A 13,107-nucleotide genomic window follows, 5' to 3' on the forward strand; every position below is an offset into this window, starting at 1 on the left:
ACGGCCAACTCTACCTGTTAAATGACGACTGGGCAAATTTCTTTAGTAGGCCAAAGCTGCCAATGCGTAGATGAACGGCCATGACTTTCTTCAGGTCGCGAAGCACCTTCTGTTCAGCGCACAAGCACTTGTTATATCTAGCAGAGGTCCACACCTACCTCTAGCTCCCCCGACATATTTCGCGACCTGCGAGTGGCCACAGCAGTTGACCAATCGCGATTAAATAAAAAGAGAATACTTAGTAAGTAGCTGGCCCTGGCCGTCTAGTCTTGATCAACATTAAAGTATACTAGTACCGGTATATAAAAAAAAAATAAATAAAAAATAGAATATCAATTCAAACAGAATGACAGTACAAATTAAATGTAACTAAAATAAATAAATTAAATGAATAAAGCAATCAATACTTTGAGCATCTTCATTCAAAACAAAAATCTGTAGGGCCTAGAATACTTCACTGTATGTGCTATGTGGTAAGGAAATTTACAATTGATTTTATCTTTTAATATGAAACGGGGCTCCTGATCAACTTGTGTCCCTTCAGTGTTCATATTTTCATCAAATTATCTATTAGCCTTTGCATGGTGCTCTCATATAGCATGCTTTTTTATCATTATTTTTTCCCCACATTTCGTTTTTAAAAGCAGAAGAATGCTTTATCCACCCAGCCCCGCTTACAGCTTTCCACTCTCATATAGGTGAAAGCACTAGCGATGAAGTGTCTTCCACTTTTTCATGTTTCTTCTTCTTCTTCTGCAACATTTTCAAGAAGCAGATGGTCAACAAACTACATAATATATTGTGGCGGCCCCCTCTTGCTTCTACTCTGTCATCAACGTCGTTGTTCTCCTCGTTCATCATTATTGGAGGTTCGGAAGTGTAGCTTATACCATCTTTGGCTAGTGTTGTATCATGTTCTATCTTGTGTTGTCGTTTGTCAGGATTCATCATGTGATCAGGCCGAGTGTAAGATTATTAAGTCCCGAGCGGAAAGACTTTAACTAATCTTTGAAGCTAATTCACGCAATATGACAGGGGGCACTATCCACCAAATGAATAAGTTCGTTTCGATCAAAGTATATGATCTTGATGCATAGAGGTACTTCGCTACTCAGTACTTATAAATTGGACCGTGTTATCTAAGTGTATACTTCAACGAAAGTGATTTATACTAGTTCGAATTGAATTAGTATAAATCCAATAACAAACTTGAGTATGGGACACAAAAATAATCATTCAAGGTTTGTGACTAAGATTTCAGTTTCAACACAAAAACAAAAATGTACACTTTATTCACAGAATATACAACATATGTAATGCGCCACTGTTACAAATCAAACTTATAGCTTTATATAAGCCCAGAAGTTTATAATTGATATAATATTAGCCCAGTGGAATTATTGAGTAAACTTGATAGAGTTTCTAAGAGAAGCCGAACTTAGCCAAGAAAATGGATACACTAAATGGCGAAATCTTTATAAGTGTCTATTGGGGGAAAGTTCTGGCATCTAATATTTATGGAGTGGACTTCAGAGTTTTATCCGGCGTCTCGTGTAGCATTCCGGCGTCTATTCATCGGAGCATTCCGGCGTCTAATATCTGTAAGTTCCTATAGTACCACGTCTTCTTGGATTTTTCCGGCGTCTAAGTCCGAGGAGTTATAACATCTTCTATTAGGGACCATTCATCTGGCAGAATATGGGGGGGGGGGGGGGGTTAACTCTTAGCTATTTTCATAGTTTCCCATCTTAGTCATCTTAGTCATCTAAGAGCGTACATTGGTATTGGTCTTCCACGTCTCTAGAGAGTTCTTCTAGTTCCGGCGTCTCTCCCCCGCTCTGCCGAGCTGCCTAAAATTTTACGGTATTTATACACCTTATGCGGACGTTGGAGAGAGCACTCCTACGCGGACGCAGAGTCCGTACGTACTACGCGTAGAATTGGCAGTGCGAACTGAAATGTGTTTCTTTGACTACCAAAATTTCCTTAATATTAAAAACCGGAATAGCTTATAATGCTACACATACATCAAAGGGAAGAGAAAAACATTCTTTTTCAGGTTATTGCTATAATTATTCCAAAGAATCTTCAAATTCAAACTTGTAAGGCCAAAAACGAGGAAATTCCCCGAACCTCACTACCGTACAATGCACGTCAATACATGCCTCCAATACATAGCTATACACGGGCTTACAACCGATCCGTCATAACATGTCTTAATTCATAGAATTGAAATATCTGTACGTTAATCCAATCAAAAACTTCCGTGGAATTACCATTTATGTCGGTAACCAGATGCTTCCCTCAGTGTATAAGATTAAATTTAAACAATAATATGAGTTTTAATATTCTAGGTTTTGGATACGGAGTCAACCTCTGCTTTCATGCATAAAACTCCGCACTACTGTCTACGCGCACTGTCCGCTAAAGGACGCGCGTAATGTGTAATGCGTAAACGACTACTACGTAAACTCTGTCATTTCAAGGTTACTTCCGAAGGAGAAACACGTACTTTTCTAGCGGCTCCGTTATTCTAAGGAAATGTCAAACCGTTAAACACATGGATTTATCATGAAGGGAATTTCCTGATAATACCTCACAACGAAGTTTCCAACTCTATAACAATAATTATCGAAGTTATCAACGTGAAATCTAATGGAGCCTATAAAAGTCTATTCATCATCAATGACAACAACTGGATACATTGACTATAGTGTCAACACTGGTAAGTGATACCTAATGATAATCGCTAAGTTTCAGAGAATATTTCAAGTATGACATAATAATGATAAATCGATCAATGTCATCTATTGTTGTAATAATAGATGCCACTATACCTTGTCTGAAGTAGTGTTATGCTTCCTGGATCGCCAAGGCAAATTGAAGTTCTTTGATACTGACGTTCATACACTCTAGTAGCTAAACGTAGTAAGGTTGGAGATGAGCAGTTAAGCAGACGATAAGGAAATGTAAGGAGGTAAAATTTACGTCATAATAGATTCCAAGAGAAGCTAGTCTCCCTCCCTAACCTATTGTACCATAGGGTAGTTACACAGCCTCCCTCCCCACGAAATGCGTCCTCGCATTTTACAATCAATGTTAACGGATCCCATGAAATAAAAATACATCTTGGGAATGCTCAATTTGAAATGCTCAATCCAGCATGCTTGACCGGAACTTGAAAAGCGTATCATTAACCGAAAGATTCTGGCAATTAGAAAATTCTACAGTTGTCTCATTTCACTGTATCCATCCAAAGAACGTATGTATATGTAATTAGTCTTCATCATCAAGAACAAGTCAACACCGTCGATCATCTCGTAATCATCACAATCACCTTATATTTACATTTGCATCGTGAAATGTGACAACTATATCATCTTCTAATAAGCCAAATGCCCAATCCTGGAGGACATATTTTATTGAAATCGTTTAAACTTTAGAAGATGAGCGATTCCACAAGATTCCCACTAATCCCCTGTACAAGTACAATCCCTATATACATATTTACATCAGTGGCGTTACAATTCTCAAAGATGAAGATCAGAAAGAGAAAGAGGAGAAAGAGGAGAAGGAGAAAACATGTCATAATATCATATTATTCGCGCAGATTCTACTGCTCACTGTGGTGATACGTGTGTCTCGTGTAAACGACACCCTTCTCCGGCAAGTGGACCGTCTCCACGACGTATGTACCGGCACGACCATGAGTAGACCCTAGGGCAAAAGACTGGGTAGACGATGAGTGGGAATGAAGTGCTTCGTGGCATTCATCAAAGAGGAGCCTGGTCTCGTTGTCTGTCTGAGTCCCTGCCTCCGTTGTGCTGACTTCTGTTTGTGTTGACTCATCGACATCATCTTCTAGTTCAGTCCAGTCGTCCTCGTGGAGGCTTATGGACGTGGCTGTCTCTTCTTCAGGCGGGACATCTCGGTTGGTCGTAGGGGTAGAGACTGCCTCTTCCGAGGGGTTGTTTTCCGGTGAAGGCACGGGTGTTGGTGATGCAAGCCTCCTGGCCTTGCAGGACGGCACTAGTGGCCTTGTGGGCTTCCTTGCCGTCAGATCCGGTGTAGACATCTTCCTCTTGATTTCAGATGGTCGCCTTGTTACTACTTCCAAGCGTCTCCGAGGGGGAATGACCTTAGTCAGAGGTGCCCTCTCTTGCTTGTGACTAGAACTCTCGTGTGCTTTCACCATTTCGATGATCGTCGATACATAATTGCAGTAACGACATCGGTAGGCAGGGGGCCTCCGGCTGATTGTCATTAGTTTGCGCTCGAAGCGGCCCATCTGACAAAAAAAAAACAAAACATTAAACATATACTTCTTTTAATGAAATATCCAAACTTATTCCACTATTTCCTCCTAAGAATCATTCCCCGATTCTCCAGAAATAGTTGGGAGGGTTCCTTTTTCTCTTAGGGTAGCGCCCTGAACCAGAATCTGTAAGAACCCCTCGTTCTTTTTCTTTAGTTTGTACTTCTCTTTCTGATGAACTTGGTTGATCTGGCGCTTCCCTCGACAGAGCTGTGTTTGCCACTTCATCATTCTGGGTTACATTGGACCATTCATCCGGTGTAGCTCCTTCGTATGGCTTCAGTCTGTCAAAATGTACAATCTTCGGTTTAGATCGTGGTGTAGCTTGAATCCTGTATGTGACGTCTGACAGTTTGTTCATAATTCTGAAAGGTCCGTCCCATCCAAAGGATAACTTCGGACTTACTCCTTTCCTCCTAAGATCATTTTTCAACCACACGAAACATTCTGGTTCATATGACAACCCAGCTGTCTTTTTGTCGTAATTCCGCTTCTGTCGTCTGAGATTTCGTGTGCTGTGTGCCATCACTCTTGAGTAGATATTCTCCATTCTACATCTTAGTCCTTTGACGTAATCTGTCTCCTCATCGTAGTTAGGCGATTCAAGAAAGAGATCCGGGGGATGAACTACTTCTCTGCCGAACATCATCATGTTTGGGCTTTCTTTCGTTGTCTCGTGCTCCGTACTTCGATAGGCTGCTGTTGCAAAGGGGATATGCCTATCCCAGTCGCGCTGGTGCTTTTCGGGCTCCAGCATTGTGACTAACATGTTCAACAAGGTTCTGTTGAATCTTTCGACCATTCCATCAGACTTGGGATTAAATGGCGTGGTTCTTGTCTTCCTTATTCCTAACAACTTGCAAACTTCCTTGAACAACTTGGATTCGAACTGCCTTCCTTGGTCAGTGTGTATCTCCTTTGGGATTCCGTATCGACAGATGAACTCTTCGACTAGTATCCGTGCAACTGTTCTTGCAGTTTCATCAGGCATTGCATATGCTTCGACAAATTTGGTGTAGTAGTCTCCTATGACTAACACGTATCTATTTCCTTCATCAGTTTCTGGAAGCGGTCCGAGAATATCAAGCGCGATTCGCTCCATTGCGCTTCCACTAAGCCTTTGCTGAAGGGGTGCTCTTCTCTTCTTACTTGGGCCTTTGCGTCGGGCACATGCCGAGCATTTCCGTATGAACGACCTCACGTCGGCCTTCATCCCTACCCAGTAGTATCTCCGCTGAACACTTTTCAACGTCTTCGTTGTTCCTAAGTGAGCAGCTAAGGAACCTGCGTGCAATTCAGTCAGGACTCCTTCTATTTTCTCTTTCGGCAACACCAGTCGCCACCGCACTTCCCTTCCATCTTCGGACTCCCATTTTCGATAGAGAATTCCTTGTCGAATCTCCAGTTGCTCCCAATGTTCAAGTAACACTTTACTCTTGAAGGACCATGAGGAGGCTTCTTCCTTAGTTGGTCGAGTATTCTTCTCTACAGCTTCAAGTACCGGTCTAATGTTCGGATCTTCTAGTTGGGCTCGTCTCACTTCAGTCTTCTCGGTGTCATTTGTCATCTGAATGACACGAGTGTGACATGTGTGTCCTTCATCTAACACACATTCAGATTCTCTTCCACATTGGCGACAGGGCTTCCTTGACAGGGCATCTGCGTTCCCATGACTCCTGCCAGCGCGGTGGACTATCTCAATGTCGTATGCAGCGATTACCTCGAGCCATCGTGCAAGTTGACCTTCTGGTTGTTTGAAATTTGTGAGCCAACGCAATGCTCCGTGATCTGTTCGAACTCTGACGTGTCTTCCATAGAGATACTGCTTGAAGTGTTTGAGGTATGTGACTACAGCGAGAAGTTCTCTTCGAGTTACACAGTAATTTCGTTCTGCCTTGCTCAGAACTTTGCTACCGTACGCAATGACTCTTTCTTTTCCGTCTTGTACTTGGGAAAGAACTCCACCTATTCCTTCCTTGCTGGCATCCGTATCCAGGATGAACTCTCCTTCGGGACTAGGGTATGCCAAGATGGGTGCAGTTATCAATCTTCGTTTAAGTTCATCAAAAGCGGCCTGGCAGACAGGACTCCATACGAACTGTCCGGCACGACCCTTCTCTGTCAGTTGATGAAGAGGCTTGGCGATACTTGCAAAGCCTTCTACGAAGCGTCTATAGTAAGATGCAAGACCTAAGAAACTTCTAACTTCTGTTACAGTCTTTGGTGTTGGCCAAGATCTAACAGCTTCAATCTTCTCTTCTTGAGTTGAAACTCCTTCGTTTGACACTACATGCCCTAGGTAGGCTACTTGAGTCTTGAAAAGGTGGCATTTCCTTGGTTTCAACTTCAAGTTTGCTTGTCGTAGCCGGTGAAATACTTGTCGCAGTCGGTTGATTTCTTCTGGTACAGACTTTCCAAAGATAATCAAATCGTCTAAGTACACTAGCAGTGTTTCCCAATGAAGTCCAGCGAGTACTTTGTCCATGAGTCTCTCAAAAGTCGCTGGGGCATTGCAGAGACCAAAAGGCATTACATTCCAAGCGTACAATCCACCATCTGCTAAGAATGCTGACTTTGCCTTTGCATCTTCGTCTAGTCCTACTTGCCAGTATCCACTAGCCAAGTCTAGTGTTGAAAACCACTTTGCTCCAGAAAGTGCATCTAGAGTTTCGTCAATTCGAGGCAGGGGATAGGCATCTTTAACTGTAGTTGCGTTGAGCTGTCTGTAATCGACACAGAATCTCTGAGTTCCATCTTTCTTCTTCACGAGTACAATATTCGCAGCCCATGGACTGTCAGTTGGTTCTATGAGACCCTTCTGAAGAAGTTCGTTGACTTGATTCTTGATTTCTTCCCTTTGCCCGAAAGGGTGTTTGCGTGGTCGTTGCTTGATTGGTTGTTGTGTTCCTGTGTCAATCTTGTGTTGTACCAGATTAGTCCTTCCAATATCGTCGTCTGTACTGGAGAATACATCTTGAAACTCTGCTAGTAGTTTCGCTACGTCATGGTGATACTGGTCTGGTATGTCTTCTGTACTCCTTTTCAGTAAGTCCATCAAGTGGCTGGGAACTTCTATGTTTTTGAGTGCCATGTACTTCGGATCCTCACTTACATCTTCTTTGTGTACGATTGTCATTGAAGCGATCTTAGTATCCTTCTGAACAACTTTGTTTGAGCTTGACGGATTAAATACCCTTACAGGTACTACTTCCCCTGTTTTGATGAGTGTTCTGGCCACTAGTAGACCCTTCTTCTCAAGTTGTGTCCCTGACTCTATCAATCCTAATGCGTTGGGCTTGGTTCCTTCATTCACTGTTCCAAGTATGATGGCTTCATGACCAGCTGGGATCGTGGTAGTTTCTGAGGCACTAACGCGGCAGACTAACTTTTCTCCTTCTTCCGTTTTACATTCTACTTTACCCCATTTCGTGGTGAGTTCAAAGGTTTCTAAGTCTATTTTTGCTCCCATTTTCGTTAAGGTTTCTAGGCCAAGGATCCCATCTCCACTGACGTCAGCTACTATCACAGTGGTAAACCCTTTATTTGGTCCAATTGTCATCTCGAGTGTCACATCTCCATCAAAATGTAAGGATGATCCATCAGCTAAGTGTGCTCTTCCTTCTCTGTGCCTAAGTTGAGGTCTTACTTCTTTATCAATCTCATCATAAACTCTTCTTGTTATGTAAGAATCGGAGGCACCAGTATCTACTAAGAACTTGTATTCCTTCCCATGAATTCTAACTGGTACGTAGAGACCTTCTACACTTGGATTTATGCTTGGAGTACATGTTCTCTCAGGGTATTTAGGGGACTTTCTTGGTTGGGTCTTCTGTAATTTTGGGCGCTTGGCCGCACCATGACCCGTTGGGGCGACCACTGGTCGTTTGACCGGTAGTTGCGTCTTCTCTCATCTTCCTGCTTCTTGCGACAATTTCTCGCAAAGTGGCCTGGTTGGTCGCAGTAGAAACATCTCTGTGTTCTGTCATCTTCCCTCTTCCTACTTCTTCTCTCATACTCTGTCATGTCTGGAGGTTGTGCCGAAGACTTGGAGGAGCATGGTCTTTTTACTTCTGAGTTCTTCTCTATGAAACTTTCCATGGCACGTCCTACGGCCTTCTGAACCTCGTCTCTGATAGTCTTCTCTACATCCGAGTCGGAGTTTATTACTCTGTTATACGAAGTTTTCTTCCAGCCACTTCGTTCGGTTTCCGTCTGTATGAATGTCTCAGTTGTGATTGCTGCTTGAATCATCTCGTCAAGACTTGTAGGTTTGGCATGAAATATGCCCATACGGATTTCGGGACTTCGGATGGCATCTGTGAAATGAATTCTAGACAATCTATCGAGTCCTTCAGAATCAAAGTTTGAGTAGGCCTTAGTTGTGAGCTCTCTGATATGTCGTCCCAATTCTTGGAGTGATTCATTTTGTCGTCGCTTGCGATTTCTAAGTTCCAGTAGGTAACTTTCCGCCTGCTTTGCTGAGGAGAAACGGAAGGACAACTTCTTCTTCATTTCTTCAAAGTCCCATCTAGTTCCTCTCTGTTCTTCTAGAAGTCGGAGAGCTGGTCCTCTCAGACTTGCTGCCAGATATTTTGCTGCTTCTTCGTCTTTCCATTTGTTGATTTCGCAACAAGATTCGAAGTGTGAAGAGTAGTCTTTCCAATCGGTGCTGCCATCATATTTGTCCGGCATTATTGATGGACGAATGTTGCTTTCTCTCATCTTCATCTGATGGGCGAATCTAAGATCAACTTCTGTCAGCGGTTGTCTTATTTCCTGATGATTTGGTAGATTGGTTGTTGGGGCGTGAACATCATGATCGTCTTCCTTTATCTCTTCTTCTTCCTCCAAGTGTTGTTCTTCATTCTTCACTATTGTTCCTCTGTGAAAGTTGAGTTCCACTTCGCTATCTCCCGAAGAATTTGACATCTCTTCAGTGGTTGAGTCTGAACCGGCTCGTCTTTTGGACTTGCGTCTTCTAGACTTCTTCGTTAGGGTCATCGCCATTTGTTCCATGAGCTGGGCTAGTTGAGCCAAAATGCGTGTTTGCAAGCCATGCTTCTTCTTTTTCTTCTTTGAATCCTGGGATTTCAATGTTTCTTCTGAGGAGGAGTCATTTAAGTCACTTTCGTCTGTAGCCTCTTCTACCTCTGATGACATCATCCCACTCCTGACACCAAACTTGTGGCGGCCCCCTCTTGCTTCTACTCTGTCATCAACGTCGTTGTTCTCCTCGTTCATCATTATTGGAGGTTCGGAAGTGTAGCTTATACCATCTTTGGCTAGTGTTGTATCATGTTCTATCTTGTGTTGTCGTTTGTCAGGATTCATCATGTGATCAGGCCGAGTGTAAGATTATTAAGTCCCGAGCGGAAAGACTTTAACTAATCTTTGAAGCTAATTCACGCAATATGACAGGGGGCACTATCCACCAAATGAATAAGTTCGTTTCGATCAAAGTATATGATCTTGATGCATAGAGGTACTTCGCTACTCAGTACTTATAAATTGGACCGTGTTATCTAAGTGTATACTTCAACGAAAGTGATTTATACTAGTTCGAATTGAATTAGTATAAATCCAATAACAAACTTGAGTATGGGACACAAAAATAATCATTCAAGGTTTGTGACTAAGATTTCAGTTTCAACACAAAAACAAAAATGTACACTTTATTCACAGAATATACAACATATGTAATGCGCCACTGTTACAAATCAAACTTATAGCTTTATATAAGCCCAGAAGTTTATAATTGATATAATATTAGCCCAGTGGAATTATTGAGTAAACTTGATAGAGTTTCTAAGAGAAGCCGAACTTAGCCAAGAAAATGGATACACTAAATGGCGAAATCTTTATAAGTGTCTATTGGGGGAAAGTTCTGGCATCTAATATTTATGGAGTGGACTTCAGAGTTTTATCCGGCGTCTCGTGTAGCATTCCGGCGTCTATTCATCGGAGCATTCCGGCGTCTAATATCTGTAAGTTCCTATAGTACCACGTCTTCTTGGATTTTTCCGGCGTCTAAGTCCGAGGAGTTATAACATCTTCTATTAGGGACCATTCATCTGGCAGAATATGGGGGGGGGGGGGGGAGGGGTTAACTCTTAGCTATTTTCATAGTTTCCCATCTTAGTCATCTTAGTCATCTAAGAGCGTACATTGGTATTGGTCTTCCACGTCTCTAGAGAGTTCTTCTAGTTCCGGCGTCTCTCCCCCGCTCTGCCGAGCTGCCTAAAATTTTACGGTATTTATACACCTTATGCGGACGTTGGAGAGAGCACTCCTACGCGGACGCGGAGTCCGTACGTACTACGCGTAGAATTGGCAGTGCGAACTGAAATGTGTTTCTTTGACTACCAAAATTTCCTTAATATTAAAAACCGGAATAGCTTATAATGCTACACATACATCAAAGGGAAGAGAAAAACATTCTTTTTCAGGTTATTGCTATAATTATTCCAAAGAATCTTCAAATTCAAACTTGTAAGGCCCAAAACGAGGAAATTCCCCGAACCTCACTACCGTACAATGCACGTCAATACATGCCTCCAATACATAGCTATACACGGGCTTACAACCGATCCGTCATAACATGTCTTAATTCATAGAATTGAAATATCTGTACGTTAATCCAATCAAAAACTTCCGTGGAATTACCATTTATGTCGGTAACCAGATGCTTCCCTCAGTGTATAAGATTAAATTTAAACAATAATATGAGTTTTAATATTCTAGGTTTTGGATACGGAGTCAACCTCTGCTTTCATGCATAAAACTCCGCACTACTGTCTACGCGCACTGTCCGCTAAAGGACGCGCGTAATGTGTAATGCGTAAACGACTACTACGTAAACTCTGTCATTTCAAGGTTACTTCCGAAGGAGAAACACGTACTTTTCTAGCGGCTCCGTTATTCTAAGGAAATGTCAAACCGTTAAACACATGGATTTATCATGAAGGGAATTTCCTGATAATACCTCACAACGAAGTTTCCAACTCTATAACAATAATTATCGAAGTTATCAACGTGAAATCTAATGGAGCCTATAAAAGTCTATTCATCATCAATGACAACAACTGGATACATTGACTATAGTGTCAACACTGGTAAGTGATACCTAATGATAATCGCTAAGTTTCAGAGAATATTTCAAGTATGACATAATAATGATAAATCGATCAATGTCATCTATTGTTGTAATAATAGATGCCACTATACCTTGTCTGAAGTAGTGTTATGCTTCCTGGATCGCCAAGGCAAATTGAAGTTCTTTGATACTGACGTTCATACACTCTAGTCTAGTAGCTAAACGTAGTAAGGTTGGAGATAAGTATAAGTACCATGTATGAGCAGTTAAGCAGACGATAAGGAAATGTAAGGAGGTAAAATTTACGTCATAATAGATTCCAAGAGAAGCTAGTCTCCCTCCCTAACCTATTGTACCATAGGATAGTTACAATATAATATACAGGCCTATACAGCGCAGCACACTGGCACTGGTCCGACAGTCCCTGACCAGTAAAAGATGGGGGAAAATGGGCACCCACTGGCCTGACAGACAGACCAGTAAAAATCATTGTCGGACCAGTAACTTTTTCAGGAATGGACCAGTAAAAGATGGAAAAACTGGGCACCTGCTGGTCTGACAGAACAGCAGGCTAATATTAGAAGAACCTTATAATGCGCTTTGCTACTAGTGAATGAGCGCCCTCTACGTAGTCTGATCATGATTATTGCTCCGTCTCACCAAAGTGTTACAGATGTGCTTAGAACTGTACACAGTACTATCATCATTCACTTAGCTGACATTCTCTTTCAAATAGACAAGTTGAGAGATAATCAGTGTTTTAATTTTGCATTGTAGCGACTTGAGCCCTAACTTGCTGTCTTTGTATAGTTGCTATACTGATTTCATAATTAAACAATAATTGTAAGACTGTTCAAAGGAAAAAGGAGTGTATAGCATAGGCCTACTGTTAAAACCTTTTTATTATTACTATTTTTTTTTTCATGCCGAGCGTTGTCAAGAGAGGCTTGTATGACGTCATGTAAATATTTATCAATTTCCTAACATTAAACGGTGTGGTTTTTCTATCTATTATTTCCTGATTGCCAAATGTGAAACATAAAACAAAATGCGAAACATAAGTTCACTCGAATAGATCATAATGCATTTTGTACCATGCAGAAATAATAAACGAAATGAACTAAAATGAAAAGAAAAGAAATAATAAGAAATGAAATGAAACGAAATGAAATGAAATATACTACACGTAAACGTTAAGAAAAAAATATCAGAACACACATAATTATGCTCTATATCGTGTAGATTATACGCAAACACTTTCACGCTAAAGCAACAAGAAAAAAAAAAACATGTCCTATCACAAGAAAATCTGTCTCATTAGATTTCAAGAGGCATATCCTGCGATTTGTGGATATTTTATCTCTTGTGTGTATTTTTCATTTTGTAAATGAGTAGTTGTACAACTTCTCATTTACATTAGCATGTACTCGCAGAGTGAACAACATGAGAAAAAAAAAAAGAGCGATTGTGCTCTCTGTTGGTTTGTACATTTGTCAAAGAGTATAAAGACTTTAATAATCTGTTCCAGATGAAGTAATTGATGGGGCAATAGTAAAAAACGTAAAAGATAACACAAGACGGGCCTATTAAGATAGATTAGCACACACTCTCCTCTTCATTTAATACTAGGGCCACGTCATGATGTTCACTTTTCCTGATGTGTTAGCTGTAAATTCATCAGTAAGAACGGTCACAAGAT

At 41.3% G+C, this 13,107-nt stretch overlaps 1 protein-coding gene across 1 annotated transcript in view; it reads right to left on the reverse strand.

The window, feature by feature from the left end:
* Positions 1-145, reverse strand: part of LOC140233521 (enoyl-CoA delta isomerase 2-like) — a 32,825-nt gene extending 32,680 nt beyond the window's left edge. Inside the window, exon 1 of the mRNA XM_072313641.1 lies at positions 15-145. Within this exon, the coding sequence (XP_072169742.1) occupies positions 15-82 (68 nt within the window). The 5' untranslated portion in view covers positions 83-145. The remainder of the gene's footprint in view (positions 1-14) is intronic.
* Between the last annotated feature and the right edge of the window lie 12,962 nt (positions 146-13,107).

Source organism: Diadema setosum, chromosome 9 (genome assembly GCF_964275005.1).
Source record: "Diadema setosum chromosome 9, eeDiaSeto1, whole genome shotgun sequence".
NCBI classification, from domain to species: Eukaryota; Metazoa; Echinodermata; class Echinoidea; order Diadematoida; family Diadematidae; genus Diadema; species Diadema setosum.